Source organism: Fusarium oxysporum, chromosome 5, assembly GCF_000149955.1.
Source record: "Fusarium oxysporum f. sp. lycopersici 4287 chromosome 5, whole genome shotgun sequence".
Classification (NCBI taxonomy): Eukaryota; Fungi; Ascomycota; class Sordariomycetes; order Hypocreales; family Nectriaceae; genus Fusarium; species Fusarium oxysporum.
This window is the reverse complement of record NC_030990.1, coordinates 2894763-2917525: the sequence shown is the minus strand read 5'-3', so window position 1 is coordinate 2917525 and position 22763 is coordinate 2894763. Positions and strand designations below refer to the sequence as shown.

The 22763-nt window shown below is 48.9% G+C and overlaps 4 protein-coding genes across 8 annotated transcripts; 2 read left to right on the top strand and 2 right to left on the bottom strand.

The window, feature by feature from the left end:
- The first annotated feature begins 825 nt into the window (after positions 1-825).
- Positions 826-5977, top strand: FOXG_02015 (uncharacterized protein). Of its 2 annotated transcripts, XM_018379224.1 has the most exons (3): positions 827-1973; positions 2027-4021; positions 4096-5977. In XM_018379224.1, exons 2-3 carry the CDS (start codon positions 3010-3012, stop codon positions 5235-5237), a joined length of 2154 nt encoding a protein of 717 aa, XP_018235255.1. In that variant the 5' UTR covers positions 827-1973; positions 2027-3009; the 3' UTR covers positions 5238-5977. The 2 variants fall into 2 exon arrangements, with proteins under 2 accessions (XP_018235254.1, XP_018235255.1); XM_018379223.1 differs by having other exon boundaries at positions 826-4021.
- Positions 5978-7745: 1768 nt separating this feature from the next.
- FOXG_02014 (uncharacterized protein) lies at positions 7746-12912 on the top strand. Of its 2 annotated transcripts, XM_018379221.1 has the most exons (6): positions 7746-8812; positions 8883-9010; positions 9063-9127; positions 9191-9553; positions 9605-10841; positions 10892-12912. In XM_018379221.1, the coding sequence occupies exons 1-6, from the start codon at positions 8630-8632 to the stop codon at positions 11592-11594; spliced, it is 2679 nt and encodes an 892-aa protein (XP_018235252.1). In that variant the 5' UTR covers positions 7746-8629; the 3' UTR covers positions 11595-12912. The 2 variants fall into 2 exon arrangements, with proteins under 2 accessions (XP_018235252.1, XP_018235253.1); XM_018379222.1 differs by having other exon boundaries at positions 7746-9010.
- FOXG_02013 (uncharacterized protein) lies at positions 11602-15448 on the bottom strand. Its single transcript, XM_018379220.1, has one exon. The coding sequence runs from the start codon at positions 15082-15084 to the stop codon at positions 14050-14052; it is 1035 nt and encodes a 344-aa protein (XP_018235251.1). The 5' UTR covers positions 15085-15448; the 3' UTR covers positions 11602-14049.
- Positions 15449-17519: 2071 nt separating this feature from the next.
- FOXG_02012 (uncharacterized protein) lies at positions 17520-22543 on the bottom strand. Of its 3 annotated transcripts, none has more exons than XM_018379218.1 (4): positions 22267-22287; positions 19135-22220; positions 18950-19087; positions 17524-18899 (listed from the first exon to the last, which is right to left on the bottom strand). In XM_018379218.1, the coding sequence occupies exons 2-4, from the start codon at positions 19785-19787 to the stop codon at positions 18167-18169; spliced, it is 1524 nt and encodes a 507-aa protein (XP_018235249.1). In that variant the 5' UTR covers positions 19788-22220; positions 22267-22287; the 3' UTR covers positions 17524-18166. The 3 variants fall into 3 exon arrangements, with proteins under 3 accessions (XP_018235248.1, XP_018235249.1, XP_018235250.1); XM_018379219.1 differs by lacking the exon at positions 22267-22287 and having other exon boundaries at positions 19135-20811; positions 21713-21734; XM_018379217.1 differs by having other exon boundaries at positions 17520-18899; positions 19135-22543.
- Between the last annotated feature and the right edge of the window lie 220 nt (positions 22544-22763).

The window sequence follows — 22763 nt, the reverse complement described above, 5'->3', positions numbered from 1 at the left end:
TTTTTCTTTTTAACAAATGCAGAACTTTACTGAGGCTCGATATTACATCGAAGGATAATAAACATTTCTATGCCTAGGGCCTAAAACTGGATGTCGATCTTTTTTCATCCTTCACATCAGATTGGTTGATTAACTTGCAGCTCGGAATATTTGATGATCACTTAGCCTCCTACGGATACAAATACTAAGTTACCTTGCTGGCAGGTGTTGAAGATGATAATTAATCTCCTATTCAGACCCCCTTTTCGCAACCTCCGGCTTATAATAAGATCACAAAATACATCGGTTATGAGGCCATGGCAGTCCATCAATAAATGCCAAGCTTTGAATCGAATATCAGCTGTTAGCCCCGATTCGTCAGGTCCGCCGTGACACATGCGTGCTCAGCGACCCCGGTTTAATTTCCCCGATTGCGTTGCTTCTTCCGTTGTTTGAATGAGAACCATACTTCGGGGTCCGGGCCACACCCACCCATGCTGGGCCACCGTTTTCTCCTACCAAAACCCACCACTTTGGTCTTAGCAACATCTAGAGAATAGCTTAAGATAATAGTATAGTACGTAAGACTATTCAGCCGGGAACATGGATTCAATCATGCGTCTCAGTGGGTTTGACTGTTGAATGAGACGGCGTTGAACGACTCCTGTTTCTACGGGTTAAAGGGGGTCGTCGTCGTCGTCGTCGTCGTTGTTGTTATTATTATTATCAGCAACTCATCGGTTCCCTTGAGCTCGCAGTCACAAAAGCGAAGAGAATAGAAGCTTGGATTCTGGCAAGGGGGCAAGAAGACTTAGGACTTCTATCCTAAGTGATAAAAAATATTTAGGTAGATTTAGGTAAACTTAGTATACACTTAGGAAGCCTTTAGACCAGTTATTTTTATCACTTGGAAAAAGTCTTTGGTTTTTTCTTGCTCCCTGAGGGTTGGGGTCCAGTACATACTGCACATCAGACCCTGGTTTCCAAGCGCAGTTGTGGCTCCTGTGGGCTGAATGTTTCTTGTTAGCTGATTGCTTTGCTTCCTGTTAGGGGCTATTGTTCAGCGTGACTTTGACGAGTATATCAGATCTGGCCCAACGTTATGCCGCACCATGGTTCAAGTTCTGTACAACGTGGCCGTGAGATGTTGTTGGTTGAGCACCAATTCTGGATTACGCCAACCAGAGCACGACTCAACCGTGGCATGCCCCCTGTGGCTCTAAATACCTCCGAATCATGTTTCTTGTCGTATTTCGTGGGCATTGGCTAATAAAGTGATGGCCCTACTGATCCCACCCATGTCGTTATGTCGTACGGCTGCTCCACGTTGATTGGCCTGCCTCTTTGAAGCGAGATTATCTCCATCTCGGGCCTCTTGTCCATGACCGTTAGCTCATTCATAACCGCGCATCGTCCAGTTTGACCTAGGCATGATCACCGAATATTGACAGGGGAGAGGCACGCAATTCGCGAGGAACAGAGAGGGAAACGGGAAAGACTGAGAGAAGAATAGGAATAGCTCCAGGTACCAGTACCACAGACCAAGTAGGGACCCCCATGGATCCATGCACCACACACACGCACGACCCTGAGGAACGCTCTGAGAAGGTCACCATCAACAGTACCTTGAGGAAAGGTCGTGTTTGGCTTGTGTTCTCCGCCTGTTCCTGTTTCCTTGTCCCGCATCACATCAATTTTAGTATAGGCGCCTCCCGTCGTGTCTTGTCGTGTCTTGTCTTGTCTTGTCTTGACCTTGTCTCTCTTTCCCGTCCCTCTCTTTTTTTGCTCTGCTTGGGCTTCTCTCTTTGCTCTTGCTAGCCTTTGTCACCGACCATAATACTCTCTTTTTTTGCTCTGTTGTCTTCACTAGTCACTCTCTTTGTTCTTTTTTCTTGAACGACATCGCTCTTTTTGTACCATCCCTTCTGAGACGAATCTGGACGACCAAAAATTACGACGTTGACGACGACGACTCAACTAGCGCCCCTGTTTGTGTTTGTCGCCATACAATTGTCGATAATAGTAATTGGAAACTGAGATTGAAAAGGAAGGATAACCAACACCGAAGAAATCAGGAGGATCATTGTCGTTTGTGCATACCTACGCAAACAAGAAAAAACTGGAACAAAGCAAGCGCAGATCATCACAGCCAGCACTCACCACGCAATACAGCATCACCAATCACGATAGCCCTGCCGCTCGTTACTTTCCGGGCTTATATTCATCAGATCAGCGTCGCCGGACGGGTCTCACGACCAAGGCATCAGCCATTTATTTGTTGCCGTATATCGACTTTGTGTCGTACCGACCTGGAAAGAAGCCTCAAATCAAGGAGTCAAAGGACCGAACAGCGACGGAGCAAGATTGCATAGGGGCGAAAATATCTCCTAGGATTCAACTTGGACCCGTCCTTTGTCCCTACACGAAATCATACCCACATCAGTCCAATTCTTTGTCTGTTTGTTGTCTGTTTGTGAGTGTTGATTAGTGCTTGCGCGTCATCGTTGGATCTGTTGCTACTCCCCTTCGAGTCGAGTGCTTCAACGATCATGTGCTTTGTCGACGGCAGCTGATACGATTTGCACTCTTACCGATTCTAGAAGCGGCGCAAGGGAAACCAGCCTCTCTAGGGAAACTGACACTTATGCAAAGAAAAAAGCAGAAACATCTTTCTCGAAGCACACACTAGCGAATACGATCACCTAATCGTGTTCCGCATTGGGGTCAAATTCGTCTGTCCTTGTCCCCCTTCAGCTCAAGGAGCCACTTAAGTCAAAGTCGTGTTGTTATTTTAGGTATCCGCCTCTGAAACCGGCTGGTGCACGTCCCCTGCGTTAGTTGGGTAGGCTGGACTGCAACGTCCACCTTTACGCAGCACTACAGGGCCACATCCACTAAAATTATAGCGAAGCGAAAGTTGGCATTGGCACCTCACCTGGATTGCAAGTACTGTAGTGTACTTACTTCAGGTTCATCGCCACGTTCTCAACGGGCCACGCCCGCGGCCGCGACGCATCCATATCCAATCCAATGACTTACTCATCCAGCGGGCCTTCACTCGCTCAGGCCCTGGATATGGGTAAGGAAAGCAACAATGGGAATATGGATACGGATGTCGATCCTTTGCATTCAAACTTGGATCCTTCAAAGTCACATTCCCTTCCTACTTCGGATCTGTCCGTCCTGAGTGAATCTGACCCTGGTTCTATTCAACAATCTCGCTCTGCTTCGCACCCTCGCCTCCTACGTTCCAGCGAAAGTGAAAAGGACATATCTCCTAACCATATTCACCACGCTCATCTCCAATTACATCAGCTCGAAACCGTTGATGACAGAGCCGTTGACGAACCAGCCGAACAGAGCCATCTGCAGCTCCACAAGACCGGCCACCACTCTCATCACTCCCACCATCATCTGCATCGAAGCAAGTCGCCTGCCAACCTCCATCTTCGTGCTGCCCAGCCCAAGCACGTACACGCCATCGCCGATGCCAATGCCCTAAAACCTCGCGCTGAACAAGATCTCGTTACTCAAGTTGTTCAGACTGTGTCGGTTATTCAGGTCGTCGATTCAGTCGGATCGCCAATCGAAGTCCAAACCCACTACGCACCACCTGCTACCGTCGTCGTGGATTCTGCCTCGGGTATCACCGTCGCCGCCATTTCTGACCCGGAACCCAAGATCTCCGTGGCGGCCGTGGCGTCGGATCCGGCTGCGAGCTACAATGTTCCGTCACCTCCCTCCGCTCCCGCCGCGACCGCCGTGGAAACACCTGGTTTGACCGACCCATCACCGTCTGCGCCTGTCCCAGATGCGACCGTATCCGATTCAATACCCGAGCCTGTTAATGACACGACGTTGCTACCCACTGCCGATTTACCAACTAACACGGTTCCTCCAACAAATGAGACTAATGGACCTGTGACGTCGACAGATCCTGACACTGCGAGTCACGAAACAACGTCACCAACTGCTCCCACTACTGTCGTTGACACAACAGCCTCGGACGTTAGTGGGTCGGAGACCGCCCTCGTAACCACCGGTACGAATATTCGCCCCTCCTATTTATAGTTTGAGTTTATGACCAGGCCATGTGACTGACATCACTTGCTTCAGATGACCTGACCGCGACAACAACCGACACCCCTACTTTAATAGAGACTACATCCGACTTGACCTCGGAAGCGACGCAAGATGTTTCATCAGAAGTGACGTCTGATGAAACTTTAATAGCTACTACCGACGTGACGCAATCAGAGTCCAAGCCTTCCACAACCACGATACCGCCAACGACGAACACAGCTTCACGGACCCGCAGTTCTTCCACTGTCCTGGTGGTGTCTTCGACCTTCGTCACCTCTTCTATCAACCCTAGCGACACTTCGACGTACAGCTACTCTGACTCGGTATACTCGAGCATTTCGGCTCAGGAAACTTGGTCTTCTGGCTCGTGGGGAGACGAAGATAATGAAGGAGGAAGCGGTGCCGCAACAGCTGATAACCAACCACCAGCGGCGACGACCACTTCGAACTCCAACAACACCGATACTGGCACACTCTCGCCTCAGCAGAAGCAAGTGATAGGTGGTGTCGTGGGAAGCATTGCGGGCGTGGCGTTTTTGGCGTTCTTCGTCCTGTTTGCTCTCAGGTACAAGAAGAAGCATCCTGGAGGTGGCATACTCGGTGGGAGTCAGTCTGGAACGCGGTCAATTGGTGGCCCAACATCTGGGCCTGACGGTGGAAGTGGCGCATCAATGGCCGAACGTGCTGGGGCATCTGCTGCCATCACTGCCGCGTTTGCGGGACTGATGGGCAAAAAGCAACGACAAACCTCCGAACTGGAGCCTGTCAGTGAGAGAGGGTTCTACCGAGTTTCAGGAAAGAAGCTTCCTTCTGTTCTTCAGGTTGGTGGTGACGGTTATTCTGATCCGCGGACCGAACCTCCCTCGACTGACCGGGCGAATCGAGAAAGTGTCATGAGTGGTAACTCTGACTACTGGAGAGGCTCTATGGCATTTGATCCGAGTGACCGAGATTCACCTCACCTTGCTCTTGGGTCACCAATGCGGCCAATAAGTGGCGTGCCTGTAATTCGGTCCGGCCCAGCTCGAACGCCTGTTACAGAGTCGAATCCTTTTACTGACCCGTCACGACCAAGACCGGATTCTGATGCCCTGGGAGGCTCAACGGGTGGTGGCTCCATTGCATCTCGTGATGGGTCGTTTGGCTCACCATCACGGTTCCAGGAGAGAATCTGATTATATCACTATCCGCATTTGCGTATTGCTTTGATTATCCCTGATACCTGAGCGTTCCGTACCTGCTGCAGCATCATGAGCGATCTCACCACATATTGTTAGCCTCCACTGCTGCTACATTAACCAGCTGCAACCGCGAATTCGCGGTCATCACATACTTTTTTCATTACAAACTTGGTCGCTGCCACTTGATACAAGTGGCGCACGAAGCATCTTGTTCGGCGTTTAATGGTGGTCGTCGTACCACTGCGGATCTCTTTGGACGTACAAAACCTGCAGATATGGGTATTAGAGGTGGAGTCACATGTATAAAGAGGAGGACGTTTTTGCCCACAAAACGGAGGAAGCTGGACTGATTCACTTGGAAAATATATACTATGCGACGCTTGATGGTCCATTCTCTTCTTGACTCTCATTAACGACATTTTTGTAACTATCTTGTTTTTCTTGTTTTACTTCGTTTCCGACATTACGACCTCTACTGGGAAGGGGATATATCCCTGGATGGATTTGCAAGCTGTAGACAAAGGATTAGAGAGCGTTGAGAGGAAGAACTGGTCTATATAATAAGCTTGCTAGCCATGATTTGAATAAGATATAAAGGCCTGGAAGGCTTTATTTGAGAGACAATTGCCGTCCTTCATGCCTTGCTCAAATTACATCTACTGATGTAATCTATAAAATCCCGTTTCTTGAATATATGGAATTAGATAAGATTTAATAAACTGCCACGCTAGGTATTCAATACGTATTGTTAGTCACGTTTGGCTCATATTCTCTGTTCAGTAATCCAAGCTATTATAATTGACATCAGATCCAATTTAGATGCATATGGCTTCTTCAGACTTCCGTTACTCTCTTATAGGCTCCGAGCTCTTCCTTACACCTGGCAGTCTCATTAGACTTTCGGTGCGCATCGGCTGTTGCATATCAAACACTACCCGCGGCGAATCCGAAACAACAAAGGGTTGAAGACCCTGAAAGGCGAGGCGAGTGCTTACGGATGACGGATTTTGAAGAAACATTAAAGTGCCTTCTTGTAGGCAAAGTATCTTAAGGAACCCAAGTGATGGCCTCGAAATCCATCGTCAATTTCAGTAATGAGACTTATATTTTGACGTGGGCAACGGCTTCGACTCAACAACATCCAATGTTATTAATTAATACAGTCGCTGGATGAGCCTAAAATGCCCATGCCTTTCTATCAAGAATTGGCTGCTTTCTCCAATACTGTTACGAGTCAAGAAGGAAGTGTCTCGGGATGCACAGCCCCCCTTGGGTTCGGACGAAGCGACGTATTCGGGATGGACGATCTCTTCTCCAATTGAAATTGAATCCACTAAGTTGCCAGGCGTTTAGAGAGCCGTTGACATTGACTAGGATGACACAAGTTGGCATGGGGGGCTAGATAAAGTAGTTTAGTTAGGTTCCAACGGTTGTCTGTGTGTTTTAGGTCTGAGACACGTCATCAGGGGATCAAGGTCGCATACAGATTCTCTGTAAGATCGGGGGCCAAGAGAGGCGAGAGATAACGAGGCTTTCCAGTCTTGACGCAGCGATCAATATTGAAGTGTGACAGAGAGGTATTGATCATAGACTTAGCTACCTACCTTACCTATGTAGCTCTGACGGTCACTTGACGGATATAAACTATGAGATGAACAGCAAGTTTAACGCCAATGTTGCTACTTTGGCTGTCAATATTTAGCAAGCTCTACTAGGCTGAAGCCCATACTATTTGCGGAAGAGTGGCTTGGCTACGCAGGAACGAGTAGAAGGTATCTCTATCAACCTGGAAGACCCACGAAGTGCCGATCGAGCAATGCCCAAGTTCAGAATTGCGTTATAGTAAGATATTATAGCATGCAAGCAAAGGCTGTATACATGGAGACTTGATCCATCCAGAGAAGGATTCCGGGTCATGTACCCTGTTCTATAAACAGTGGGCTATTCTCAGCGACCCATCGCCAAGAGCAGAGACGAAATACAGTGGAGGCCTTCAGCAGTTAAAATTGACTGCCGTAGAGCCAGGGGTCCTATGACGATCATTTGCTGCAGAGGCGGAAGTTGTGTTTACAAATCTGTACATCATATCATTGCTTGCAGCAGAGAACTACCAAATTGATTGTTTATTCAGCTGATCTGCGGCTACAGTAGAGCATCTCATAGAGCCTATTCTAGGGTGATTGGCTGAAGCCAATGACATCGCCATGAGCTATTGAAGGGAACGTGTAATAACGACTGCCGGCGGCCTCGCCTTGATGCTCGATGGCAGTTAGGGCATGTACATGCCTACTAGTAAGAAGTCTCGAGACCTCATTCTCAGTGGAAGAAATACTTGGACAAGCCCAGGATGATTTGTGACAAACTTAGCACACTCTTTGGTCAGTTATTTTTCAACACCCTCCCCTCCACTGATTGAGGGTCTCAGGTCTTCATGCACCAGGAGTGGCAGGTAGGTACCTACCTTCCTTTCCTCGTTCCCGGATTCGAAACAAATACCCGCGCATTGAGTCCTTGCCTTCCCTGCGACTTCTCTTGTCTCACCGGTCCAAGCTGAGGTTAGCAAGGTACCAATTGGCAACTGTAGCAGGTTCCAGTTCCAGTTGCAAATGCTAACGGATACTTGACTTGCCGGTTTATGCTTTGAATTTGTCATTGCCGGTTGACTCGGAAGAATGAAAATTTCGTCAACACCACGATCTGGCGACGTAGACTTGGATTTGAATTCAATCGTTATCTTCACCCTCATCGCCGTCGTGACTTGACAGTCGACCACTACTTACTGATACAGTACTGTGCACTCACTTCGCTGCTCAGTCAGTACCCGCCAGAGGAATTCACACCAAGACAAAACCAACCAAACTCCGCCACCCCACTCCATCTCCGCCTCAGTCTGACAGTGATAGTCATAGAGTCGGGTCTTAACCAAGCTAACGTTAGTCGACCACAGACTTGACCTGGTCTGGGAGCTTTTTAGCGCACCGGCGCCTCCAAATCGCCCACCTCGGCTTCTTCCTTCTCGACTCCGTCTCCTTGCTCCTTGTCTGAATTATCATACCTTAATAACTATTAGTGATCCGTGGGCTCCGATCTACGATTTACCCCAACCAACAAAATATTCTTCACTCCACAGCTCCGGCTTCAGCTCCAGCTCCAGCTCCAGCTCCCACTCTCCGTATCGCACAGATGATCTCACCGTGACTGAGACTCTCACAGCCCAGCCTATCGCACTATAACGGTTGCTTGTCGCATTCCAACTCTCGTGTCGCAAGGCGACGACTCATTGCCACTGAATTGAACCACGGGACCGCCGCTTTGCGAACCTCGAAACGCGATACTCCCACTTCAACCGACTATTTTAATCAGGAAACCCTTTCACTTCGAACAAGATGGACCATATGGGCTTTCAGGTCCCGGGCATGGCCCCGCCGATCATGAATCATCCGCCGCAGGTTTTTGGTGGTTACGATGGCATACCGCAGTTGCCCCCAGAGATTGCTGCGCAGATGTTCAATGACTCGGCTATGTTGCTTGAAGATGCAAATGACCCCAAGAGAAGGAGAATCGCTAGGGTATGGGACCTAGGATAGATCCCGGCGCAGCCGGCTTAAGAGTATTGTGTGCTGATCGGAACTCCAACAGGCCTGTGATATGTGCCGGAAGAAAAAGATCAAGTGTGACGGCAAGATGCCTTCTTGTACTCACTGTATCAACTATAAGACTGAGTGTGTCTTCACGCAAGTTGAGAAGAAGCGTGCTCCTCCTAAAGGGTATGACCTTTCACCTCATTGCGAAATCATGTGGTTGCTGACAGATTTGAAGTGCCAAGTACATCGAGGGACTTGAGAACCGGCTGAACCGTATGGAGCATCTTTTGAGACTTTCTGGTAAGTGGTTTGAAGAATTTTCTTTACTGACACGACCGCATCATACTGACCTTCTATATACAGGCCTCCTTGACGAAGATGATGATGACCTTGGCGCGTTAGAGAAAAGGTTACTGGAACGACAAGAGAAGTCAAGACAGGTGTCAATGCCTGCGGCATCCAACCCTAACTCACCATCTCAATCGACATCCGGCCCATCGGCTGCTGCAGATGGGGGCGAGATGACCCCTCAAAGCTCACTTACCTCGCCCAAGGATGATAAACGCAAATCAGCAACACCAGCTCCGTCGACAGCTCCATCAACAGCTCCGGCACCAGCTGCGAATGTGGAAGAGATCAAACAGGAAGATCAGGAAGAAGTGGAGGCTCTTTCAGAGTTGATGTGTTCTTTAGTAACAAATAATTTTGGAGAGACCAGATACATTGGTGAGTTACTAGACTATATCTGTATGAACACCCCTTACTGACATGCTGCAGGGTCGTCATCTGGCTTCTCCATATTTTCACCAAAGGGAGTTTCGTGGGTGAATTCGAAAACAGGGGATGATTCTTTTCAACGGACCATATCGGATATATCTGTCGATGACCACAAATGGACTAATTGGAAACCTGAAGTCTTTGGCGACCTATTCCAACGACCCATCTTCCGGCCTTTACCTCCCAAGCCTGAGGCACTTTCACTTCTCCAGGACTTCTTCGACAACTTCAATTGCATCTTCCCTCTATTTCATCGGCCGACATTCATGCACCTAGTACACCTTCAATACTCATCAGACCCTTACCAAGGCTCTGGATGGTGGGCCAGTCTCAACTGTGCGCTCGCGATTGCCCATCGTTTGCGAGTCATGAGCAATCTGGTGCCACAGGATGAGGACGAAAAGGCATGGGGTCACCTGAAGAATGCCATCGGAGTGTTTCCCGAGCTGACTATGCGCAACACCGATTTGTTGAGTGTCCAAGCCCTTCTTGGTATGGCTTTGTTTTTACAAGGAACGCCAAACCCTCAGCCCACTTTGCTGCTGGTCTCAGCAGCCATGCGCCTGGCGCACAGTATCGGGCTCCATAAGCGCGGGACGGGATTCAACCTGAACCCCATAGAGATCGAGCAACGGAAGAGAGTCTTCTGGATCGCGTATATGCTAGACAAAGATCTCTGCCTCCGAGCCGGTCGTCCACCTGCCCAGGACGATGACGACATGAACGTTGAGCTTCCGGATGCTGACCCGGAGGACAACATTGGCAATATCCCCTTGGCAGATGGCAAGGGTAAGATGAATCTCTTCCGGGCTATGTGTGAGTTTGCCACTATCGAGAGTGAAGTCTATAAGAGGCTGTACTCTGTTCAAGCTACAAAGCAATCAGATGGTGAGCTACTCCACACCATTGGCGAGCTGGATCACAAGTTGGAAGAATGGAAGGATCGCATCCCGATTGACTATCGGCCCGAGCACGACATCAATGCCTCGCACACTCCTCTGATTCTTCACGTTGTCATGTTGCATCTTACCTATTATAACTGCCTGACAACCATCCATCGCATGTCAGTTGCGCATGGACTCTGGACCAGTCGGCTGGCCAATTATGCCATTCAAGGTCTGAATGCCCGACCACTAAACCCGCGGGTGTTTTCTTCTGCAGCACTATGCACGGCTGCAGCACGAGCTTCTGTCTCGTTGCTAAAATATGTGCCCCAAGGCGATTTTGCCTGCGTTTGGTAGGTTTCGAACTCTCATCATACTAGCGATACACTAACATCACTTTCAGGATGATTCTCTATTTTCCTGTTTCTGCACTGGTGACGCTGTTTGGAAATATCTTACAGAACCCACTCGATCCCCGAGCAAAGTCAGACACCCGACTCATGAACATTGTGGTCACCTTCCTCTCCATGCTTGGACAGGAGGCTGAACAGGGCGGTGTGCATCGAATGCTCGGTATATGTGCCGAGTTTGAGCGTATAGCAAAGGCTGTAATCGACAAGGCTGAAAAGGAACAGTCTTCTCGACGCAAGCGTAAGAACCAGGATACAAATAAATCATCTGTCAACGCTACTACGGCCACGGCTCGACAGTCGAGCACTGCAGAATCAGCAACAACTACTTCAGTGTCTTCTAATTCTCAGAGAAGATCATCACAAGCCCAGTTATCGCCTCCCCAGAACGGTGCCTCAATGGGACAGTTCTCCATGGGTAGTCCAATGAACGACCCTTCTCCTTCAGCAATGTCAGCTGGCTGGCCTCAAGAGTTCCCGGTGCCTCAGTCGGGCGACTTTGACTCAATGAATTATGGCGACACAAACATGAATTCATCTCCGCAGATTCCAGTGGCGGCATTCCAGCAGCCCCTTCTTCCGCAAGACCTGTTCTCTCTGCCAATGACACTAGATTGGAGCTGGGCTGAGATGACTACTGGCGCATACCCAACAGTTGAGAACGGCAACTTTGGAGAGGACTGTAACAATTGTTAAAGGATATGAGAGTAGTGGGTGGCAATGCATTTTGAGATGCATGTATATCATGTTGTGAGAGGATGTAATGGCTGGATATAATGAGATATGCGCAATGATACTACATACAAGGCTTGGAAGACGAGCGAGTATCGGTTTTTTCCCCTTTCAAGTAACTACCTAGATCTGTTTCTTTTTATTTGCGCGGGATACATACGAAGATTAGCAAGCGATAAGTGTTGACGGTCAAATATCTTTGCGTACGGTCAACCTGATGAAACACGACCTCCCTGCTTGAAGTTTGGCTCGTCCTCCTCACTCCCGTCGCCCTCTAGGCTGAGGTCTTCTTCTTTGTTATCGCCTCCTGCATCGTAACTGAAGATATTTGTACGGAGTATGTGATCTGGGTTTTGCTCCTCTCGGAGAGTGGTCTTTTGGAGTTTTCTTCCTCTTCTTTTTTAGTGTTGATGATGGATGAGGCCCCAATCTGTACCAAGACGAGCGTTGATTGCTGCTATATTGGGGCCTGGGTGTAAACTTTGCTACCTCTTCCTCTTTTCCTGAATCTCGCCTTTGATGTAGCTGTTCAGCTGTTTGAGGTCTTCTTTAAATAAAGCCCCAAGGTAACGCCGTGGCTGTATCTGTTTTGTCCAAGGCATGTTGTCAGCTGGGAGGCCATCGGCGATGTTAGTGGCAATGCGAAGAAGTGATCATTTTGCCTCTGTCTGTGCTTTTTGTAACCAAGCCAATCCCATGAACGCGAGTCTTCTTTTGCTTTTATGCCTGGCGTATCGAAGGAGATGTTGTCCCTCTGTAGTCCAGGCCTCGATCCCGATGATAGAAAATGGCTCGGCCTGAGTGCTGGCTCTCATTTCGTGATATCGGATTGGTGGCAGTTGCAGGATCTCCTTGGGTCTCCCGGCTGTCATCGACGCCAGAATCATCTTCAAGATCGCTGATTCTTTCTTACTGGGCGTGTTCGACTGACTAGAAGCAGGGCTGTCGACAAGCTCGCTGTGGTGTTTGAGGTTTACAAATGGGCCTCCATTAGGGAGTAGCATAAGCTGACCAGCGATGCCACACCATGTGTTGAAAACCGGTGCTCCGGTGAGCATGAAATGCATGCCCGTACTTCTACCAACGAATGGCTTGGTTGAGTTGCGTATTCTCCTTCTTTGCCGCATGTCATTCGTCGATGATCATAGTTGATATCATCTTGCCTTCTTGCTCGTAGAGGCCAGAGTGTAGAGGCAGATGCGGAAAATCGGTAACGATGCTCATCGTGGCGTCAGGCAACCTCTAGTCCACGAAGGTGAGCTAGCGACCGATGGAGTTTTTACAGTCTTTCTGTATTGAGATGATAAGTATACGTGGCTACAGATAACCACATCATAAGTTGACATCATGCGAAGACATCAAGCAAGGGAAGCTTGAAGATCTGGTGATGTTGAAGGATGAGGAAATTGGGACGTGACAGTGTGGTGCGAGTGGAAGGAATTTGGGAATCTAAAGACCCTAAACTTAGGATCTCTGTAGGCTTCAGAAGGAGACATGCCCAATTGTAGATAGTACAGTACTAAATATAAGGCCGCTTGGTTTCTTGCGAGTAATTGCTTGATTTTATATGTAAATTATATGAGAGAATATGCGGCCTCGTATCGGTTCCATCATTATACATTTGTATTTGGTTGACGCCACCCGCTCCATCGAACTTACCATAGAGTATCCTAAGCCTACCCTAAATATCCTAAGTTTATATCCTAAATATCCTAAACTCTTCAAAGAAAGTTTCGTCTCTTAGGATCATCTCCTGGGGGCCAGCAAATGCATACTCTGTTGTGGATTACCTATGATGCTCAACTTATCTATGTTTCTGTTTTCTTCTCCTTCTTTTGGCGTTATGCATCGTGCACGCCATATAATGTATTCGATACCTATTGCGTTATTGTTGCAGTGCATGCCTGACTTTACTGTTGTATCCGCCCATTGATGTTGAGATAGTCAACAACTTCATTTGGTACAAGGTGAAATGGCATAAACAGGTCAAAAATTATACCTAAACCTTCTAGTATCTTGCCCAAGCCCTGACTATTGTTATCACCACTGCCCAGTGTCTGCGCCCCTCGTGCTAGGCCGTGTCGTCTTTTGAGAGAAATAAGAAACGTGGAAACATGCCTCCCCTACCCCCGAGTGACCGGCCAACCTTACCCATATGCCGCCTCTCTCCTTTGCCCAAACGCCATGCTCGTTGGGACGCACATGTCGTGTGTCCGTCCCCTCAGAATGCAGAAAAAAATGAAACCCCAAGATTGAAGATTAAAAGCCGAGGAGGCTGTCAAAGCAAGTAGCACCGAGATTTTTTTGTTTGTGTGGCGTGTACGAGACCCAGGGAACAAGAGCCTGTTGGAATCGTTTCATAGTGTGTATACAAGTCGTGAAACATGAGACATGACTGGGCATCTACCGTCAAGATATTTCATGCGCCCACCATGCCAGGGCCGTAGCTTTGCTGGCGCATAGCACTCGGGTATGGCGAGGTGTTTCCCGGGTTCTTCTTGCGTCGCTTCTGGCCGCCTTCTCCCTCTCCCGTTGAGTAGCCTCCTTCCACGGCTGTGTCATCGTCAGGGTAACCTTCACCATAGCCCTCGAAACTGCTATCACCATATGTTCGCTTCTTCACGTTACGCTTTGGTCGGTTGGGATCGTTTGCTGAGGGCCCCTGAGCCTTTAGTCGTCCTACTGCGCCAGGTACGTTGAGCGGAGTGTTGGGAGCGGTGGGTCTCGCCGATGAAGTTTGCTTTGAATCCAGGCCGGGTGACTGAAGTCCTAATCTTGAGATGTCCCAGTCCTTCTTGCCTATAGGTCCCTTGGCCATGGTGACTGCTCGTCCGAGGGCGGAGAGACTTGCTTGTGATAGCCCGTGTTTGATGTTTTGACCCTTAACTATCGTGTTGTCCCAATCCTCATCGGGCATGTGCAGGATGTCGAAAAAGTCAGGTTTCTCGGTGTTAGAGTCCTTGTCTGTTACTCGCACTTTCCAGTTGCCAGCAATACCTAAGTTCTTCATATGGCCTGTGTAAGATGAACGTAATGCGTTCTTTTCTCCGTTTGGCTTCTCCCGGGCTACTTCGGCGGCGAGCCCACTGAGGTTGAACATGTCATAAAGATCTTCCGAGACGCGCGGTAATGATTCTGGATGAGGAGTCTGGCAAAGAAGGTATTTCTTCCCCACATCGAGATGCAGGTCCTCAATGCCCAGCTTGCTTTCCTCGGTGTGAACCTTCTTCTGCTCGCGGTCGCCGCTGTCATCCACAGAGCGCTTCCGCTTGTGGGGAGAGTCGTCGGTCATTGCAAGGTCGTGATGGGCGCTTCCAGTGACGCTGTGGGCGGGAGTCGGCAAGGTGGTTGGCGTGGCTGTGGAGGTCATTGAGGTTGTCACGCTTAACACGGGCTCCGAGGTCCCGGAGGAGAATTGCGATGGGCTCTGGGGAGTCTGAGGATGGAACGACATCGTGGACGACTCCGCAAGGGAGATTTGTGGGCGAGAGTCGCGCCGGTCGTCGACGAGAAGTCCTTCGCTCCGCTCCTCTCTTCAGCCGAACGTCATGCACTGCACTGGGTTTTCCTCGGGGACTCGGTGAGCGGAGCCGGCGCCGCGCGGGCAGATAATAGTTTTGCAGTGGTCTTTGCAGAGTTCGAGGAAAGGAATCGACGATTTTTTAGGAGAAATGGGGCGAATGGTGCTTGCGCAGAGCGAGGGTTTTGGCGTCGAATAGGGCGATGTTGGGTTAGGATGTCAGAGGTTGAATCAGGGTCGGGGGCGAGAGGTGAGGTGTGGACTGTGTGGAGTGTTTGGAATGAGGGAGAGGCAGAGGGTGATTTGAGCCTGAAAGACAAGGCATTCTGGTGAGGTGGGTCTGTCGGTTGTCAGTCCCGTCAGGAAAACGGCCGGAGACAGGAACCTGCCAGGCGGGCTGGCCGCTGTTCCCAGGCTGTTCAATGGCTAAACTAGGGGCCCTTTCAGTGGCCTTTCGGCTCACTGACCACTTCTCGGTACTATCTTCCGCTAATCTGAGTGGCTGCTGGCCTGAACCTGGCAGCCAGAACAAAGACAAAAGAACGTACAGCCTTCCTGCCCGAGTGATCGCAACCATTCATTGGCTTGACTCCTGCACTGTCGCATTCAGCTCCACAAAGACGGTGACACCGAATCACGTCTCAGCCTGTGAACTGTGTTGGGGCATACCACTTTTGAGTTCCAATGTCAGATTATGAGTTAGTCTATATCAATTCGAACAAAGCAACATCATCCTGACAAGTTTGTGGTCCCTTTGGTCTTTGTCCATCTTGTTCTTTCTGTAGCTAACACTATTAAGGTAGTAACAAGCAGGTAAGAGGTTGGATCAAGGCAGCTCAATAGAGCACTAGGTCAGTAATATAGATGTCTAAACAGAATCTCAAGTCCGAAGAACGTTACTATATGGAGATAATTGAACTGGCCATCTTAATCAGGTCCAATGAGTGCAAACATATCGCATGACCAACTAAAGAGCTTGAAACTCTCAAACTTGAGTAGATGTCCATGAGCAAAGATTCGTGCACGCTGTACAAGAGCCTTTTCGCTGACAGTTCATCAGCCAGTAGAAAGAAACTCTATTCACTTAAGCAGAAACTATGTTTATAACAAACTGACCGTAGAATTATTAGTAATTAATGAACCGGTATTCTAAGCGATAAAGATTTAGGTAACTTTCATATGACTTAGTAGGTCTTTAGACTAGTTATTGTTAGCACCGTGATTATATGGATGCCAAAAGTTCTCTTGCTCCCTGAAGCTTGGTAGTGTTGAGGAACCAACAGTTGGATATTTTAAAAGGCTTTTGGTGTTGTTCAAGATAATGATGCTGTCGTATCTCCACTCCGGCCCGTCACCCAGAAAGGGGAGCTGGTGGATGATCATATCACGTGACTAAATCGCGTCGATAAGATCTTGTTCAAACCGCCAAATTTTTTCCCTCTTCTTTCATACAAACAAGACCACCACCATCCCTCAACAACTGTCAGCTTGCTCGATCCTACCCTGCTGTAACACCTTGGGATATGTGGTCGAGAGCACACTTCAGTAACCTTGCCTAAAACCATCATCACGAGGGCCCCTTGTGCGGCTACCATGATGCGATGATGACCTGATGCAAGTGACATATCCTCACCCTTTGGGTCATTTATTGCCCTGTATCAAAGACAACAAGAAAGACCCATTGGTCCATTGACCGTGATATCGTGCGCGGTGTGAATCACTCTTCTATCTGTTCACCCTCAACTTCTCCCATGTAAGTTCCGATAATGATCTGGTTCATGCTATCGGTACCGTGATGACACCCAACATCTGGTAAACCTAGTAGCCTTGTCTGTTGTTTTCAGTTCGATGTCGACCATCATTGATAACCGCCTGGCTGCTGTTAGGAAAACTGGCTTGCCTGACCTTAAAGAGCTTGCATTAGTATCCAGGGTTCTATTCAGAAATTGAAGGAAGGCTAATTGTTAGCATCTGCTAGATCTCAGATTATCACTACATATTGGTAAGGGATATTAATTCTTTCTGTAATGCAAGATTGGATTTTTTTAAACATGTTATTGCTTCGTGGCATTGCTATAATTATTAGCAATTGACCTCGCCCTCAAGGAGCAAGCAAGAAAACTTCAGATCTTAACAAAGGATGCCAGTAATAAACTTGTTAAAGAGCCCATTAAGCTTATAATAGTTTGCCTAAATCTCTTTGTTATGCAGCATGTTATTGCCTCGCCTTAGCAGTTTGAGTGCGACTGGCCAGAATTTACTAGTGTTTGTGACCGAAAGGTAGGTTCTGAAATAACATATACTAATAGGGTTCTGAGAGATGTCTCATTGCTTAACGAGGACATTGATCAGATATCATTATAAGATGATTATTCCTTGAAATTGGTTTTTATTCTTTGGAACAAGATGTCAACGGTTATGCCACCTGGGCCGACGCCGATCTAGCAAACTAAATACTTAGTATCAACTTGCTCAACCAACCTGAAAAGGGAACAGAAACCAGTCTGCCAAAAGCCAAACCAGAACAATAATTGCGCCGATTGCCACCGATGATTGCGCCCTCCACTTTTCACTAAATCCCAGCTTTAGATGTTCATCATCATGCCATTTGACTTACTCCCTGAACATAAGAAAGGGTCATGATCGTTACCAGATACCGAAATCATCAATTCTAAGATAAAACATTATACGCCCTGATGCACCTGGTGCACTTCACAATGCAGACCAAAAAGAGAGAGAGAGGGAAAAAAAAAAAAAAAAAAAAAAAAGAGATAAAAGAATTAAACAGATAACAGCAGGTACTGCAAATAAAAGGAATGAAGGCCAAATCGAACAGTATGAAGGAGAAATATATACTCCCTTATGAGGGATCCCAGACGGCATATGGGCTAGGCCTATAGTAACAACATCCTGCAGAATTTGTCCACAAGCTGTTTGAAGCGTCGGCAACTTGGAGCTGCCAGGCTAGGGCTTGGCTATTGGAGTACAATGGCCACGGGCTCCCCATCGATGGTCATCAAATTTCTGTTCGGTGAACTTGGTTCTCGGGAGGAGCCCTGGAGCCGGGAACTGAGTTTGCATCGTAGCCACTCATGGCAATAGAGGGGTTGCTGAGTGGTGCAGGGTGGTAGATAGATGGGTGTCGGTCTGAGAGGTTCGGGCTTGTGTTTGTCCCCCTGTAGGAATAGTCACCTGCATCCCCTTTCCATGGCATATTGGGTCGCAGCGGCGACTGTGAGGATTCCGATCTGGCCCTGCAGAGGGGGTCGCGAAGCAGAGGAGGCGGGATGGGCTGGGGGCTCGATCGATGAATTTCAACAGGAGTTCCAAGCCCATGGTGTTGCGCAAATGGGTGCGATGTTCTCGGGCTGCCTGTAAGAGGGGCTGTGAAGTGGCCGCCATAGGGATATCGGTCACTCGGAGCTGGTGAAAGCGGCGATGCAAGACCTGAGCTTGTCAAACTACCGGCGGGGCTGTACCCCATCCCACCGAATCCTGGGGTCATTGCGGTCGGAGAAGCATGTTCGCTTGTATCATGCCTTCGTCCGTCGACGATCAAGGGTCTTATCATGTGCTGGGCATACGATTGTGTATTGAAGTGTCCTGGTGAGGGCATAGGAGCATTCATGCCATGGACTGCCCCGTAGGGGGAATGGAGGGCCTGGACATTGTCAAATCCCTCAGGGACTGCTCTCATCTTTATCATACGATCGCGATCATCAGCATTCAGCCGCTTGATTTTGGCACGTCTGTCACACGGGTTAGCGAGGACTATGCTGACAATTTATGTGATGATTACCTGTTCTGGAACCAAACTTGGACCTGGCGCGAACTGAGGCCAGGAATCTCCCGTGAGAGCCGCTCACGGTGTGCCGCATCTGGATGAGGCTGTTTTGCGAACTCACTCATAAGGAACCGTGTTTGCTGGTGGGTGAGTCTAAACCAATAAGCTCTTGCCTTGGAACGAGCAACGAGTACACTGACCTGAATCGCTTCATCTTGCGTCGAGCAGCCGCCCTTTCTGCCGGAGTTTGGGCTGAATGCTCTCCCTCCCCGTCAAGCATATCGTCATCATCGAGGTCGTCCTCCTCTTCATCCTGTGGCGAGCCGATTCTTGCTCCTTGGCTGGATTGAGTGGATGAGACGTCGTTTGTTTGGCGACTTGGTGGCACGAAAGTACTATTAGTGGCTGTTTTTGAGGTGCTGATCAGCCCTGAACTAATCACGTCCTCCATATCTGCGGTACTGGGTTTCATCCCGTAGCTATCATTTTGAAGGACCGAGTCTCTGGGCCCTGGCAACGACATCCCACCTCGGTCTATCGTCTGGAGATGGGGTGAGTACATCTGAGTCGCCCCGGGCCTCATGTGAATTCCCAGAGCATTGCCTCTGTTTTCTGCTGGGTGGCGCATTAGGGAAAGTCTTGAGGCTTCGTTCCGTGATTGATGTTGCTGTGCAGGTCCACTACCACTGTGGGAAGTAGTTGGATTGTGTGCTTGCCAGCTCGTAGGGGCCGGCAGCTCGACATTGACATCGTAAGGATTAGACATGCGAGGGCTTGTCGAAGTAAGAGATGCTTCGTATCTGCTGAATGGCCAACGGCTATGTTCTGTTTCGTACTGCCTTGTGACAAGCATTTGGACGATATGTTGAAGGGGGATAAGCCCAACTTAAATGAGAAGAATGGTCGTGAGACCGACGAGTGTAGCTAGACAGGTACACTAACACAGTGCCCCTCCAATGTTTCTGTCTTGCTTTCACGGACGGGTCGGCCTGCTGCAGAAAGGTTGAAACCACTTCCGAGATGGCAACGGAAGGATGAACAAGGGCGTGATAGCTTAGCGGCGAGTCAGCATGTAGCAGATTATCACTGGATTAGAAGAAAAGGAATGTGAAGAAGAGGTGATCCTAAAATAGGTACGACGAAACAGATATCGTATCCTGGGGACGAAACGAAATGGTGATGATTTAAACGAAAGACTCTGGAACCTGTAGTCTGGGGAATGAAAAGAATGGATAAGAACATAAACCGCAACCTGGAGAAAGATAGAGTTGATATGTCTTCGATCGGAAGGAGTGATATCCAGAATGTTGTTCACATTGACGCTGGGCTGGGGATGGATATATGAATCCAAGTTGGCAAGTCAAAACACGCCTTATGGTGGAGTCAGACGAATGAAGCCGTCACTGCCATGTCCTTGCCCAGGGGGGTCGAGCAAGGTCACCATATTTCGAGGACTTCCCCTGTCATGGAAGGTGTAGAATAAGAAAGCAAAAAGTGTGGTGCTTGCCCACGCACCCATGGGTCTGCGCCAGGAGTGAACACCAACGACTAACAAGAGGTGGGGTTAATATCTGATGCTGTCTGGCGGAGAGTTGAACGAGCGATCCGTTGCATGTCTGAGCTCTCTGGTGCTGCATATTCACGGGCCAGGGTTCCATATCGGAGATACTTATCCCACTCTTTACTACTACATACGTATGCTAGGACAGCAGAAACAAGCTTTCGAGCTGATTCATGAGCTTGCTTATGGCATATTGGCGACGAACTGGGCCTGACACGATGGATAGTGACATGTGTCAAGAACGACACCAGATTAGAGCATCCACACGGTATCTGTTGAGGTGCTGAGGCATAGATGCTGTTGTTCGTGATGAGACCTGGACGTAATTAATACAGTCAGCGAAGATGCAAGTTACAAAGAACCACAAGGATGAATCAAGGGTGCAGTGCCGGGCTAGGTTTTCTCTGAAATTGTTATTGAATTTTCTGAATCTGCGTCGACGTTGCGGCTTTAGTGCATGTTGCGCATAACCGTTGTCGCGGCTTGTGCGGGAACGAGCCAATAGAGTCTCGACAGGGGTATAGAGGGGTGCAATGCTGCACTGTGGGTAGGATGTACGTGTAATCTTCTCCAGGATCTGACTGGCCCTCCAAGATTGCAGGGGTATTTCATGGGAAAAGCATATTTGGGCGGGAGGCAAGGACGTGTGTTGAATGAAAGACACGGTCATGATGAGATGAGGGACCATTGGCCAAGAAGGCTTATACGTATTGTTACAGGAAGAAAGTGGATGAATAATGGGGAGATCGTAAGGATGATCGTCCTCTACCCTGTGAGATATGTAACAAGGCGCGTGCAAGGCTGGGCCGTGTGATGGTGAAGCGAGGTGAGGCGAGACAAGGTATCAAAACGACGCATCCGTCGCTGGTCTGGCCAGATCAGAGATAAGAGTTAAGACATTGTTGAAGGCGGTCGAAATGGCCGCCTAGGAGGCATTCGCAAGTAGGGCAAGAATCAGCTAGAGGCTGTCATATGTAGTTTGTGGCTGGGCTTGTTTCGACCTTCTCCAGCCAAGTCTGACAGATGACTGAGCTGAACCCCTTGTGTTTCTGTTCCAAGTTCGAGATTGTGGGGACGATGAGCAACAAAAGTTCAGAAACTCCGCCAAACAATCCATGGAAACGTTATTGTTAGGACGGCACTTGGAGTCCTGGCCAGGGGTGAAAGCAGAATGACAGGATCAATCCAGAAATTACTGCGTACGTATACATACGTACATGCAGTGCGGTGTAGGGCCACCCTGATGAGAGGGGTGGCACTGTGGCAGACTTTGACAGACAATGGCAAATGTTACAGGCATATCGAAGTCTCCGGTGCTCGAAGGGAGACAACAGTAAAGCCATATGATGTCGCGGGTAACAGAGCCTCTCTTGAGCCTTGGGGATCCTGTCGAGGGGCTCAGGAAGATTCTATTTCTGGTGGCTAACAATGAACCCTTGATTGACTTGTGGATTGTGCGGGTAAGACCGGTGGGATGTTTTGTCGCTCCTCTAGTTGTCACAGGCGATCATCTGTGCTGCTAAAGGAATGTGGGAGTGGTAGCGGTTGCATTGACTCGCGGGTATCCGTACATGGAACGACTTCATTGTTGGTGCCCGTTCCGTCTGCGCTCGAGCAAACATGGGCGTGTTGACGAAGCCACTGCAAACGATAGAAGACCTATACATCTACTGACCGCAAGATCCGCGATGCAGATGTTGTGCTTCATGTGAGTCGGGTCCGAACCTGCGATGAATATCAGCGTCGTTGTCCTGGTGTTGGTTGTTCGCACCACTTGATCTTGAGATGGACTGCGACAGTGCTTTGTTGAAGATTGATTTGTTGGTGGTGTGGCGCGATAGGAAGCGAAGCCTGGAAAGACGCATTGCCGATCATTGGGCCGTTCCTGCCTCGATCCTGCCAATCTAAGTTTAGCAGGCAACATGTTTTGGATTCTGACAGACATCAATCCAAATGCACCTGCTTTTACTCCGTCCCTTGGGCACTCATCAAACCTGAAGTGGGCAGGGTACTATGTGTAGGCTTGATTGATAATTGATTGAACACCTAGGTACCTTAGTACCTACCTTTCCCAGATACGTACGTGGATAGGAATTATAGCACTGTCCCTAGAGGTACACAGGTACTTCTTAGATACCGATACCGGTAGACTCCTCCTAGTCATCTGCTCCTGAAGAACATCAAACAACCCGACGGCATGCTTTCTCGGCGCCTAGTGTACCTTATTTCATGCGATGCCAGGTGCCCGCCAACGGGTAGTAGTGCTGT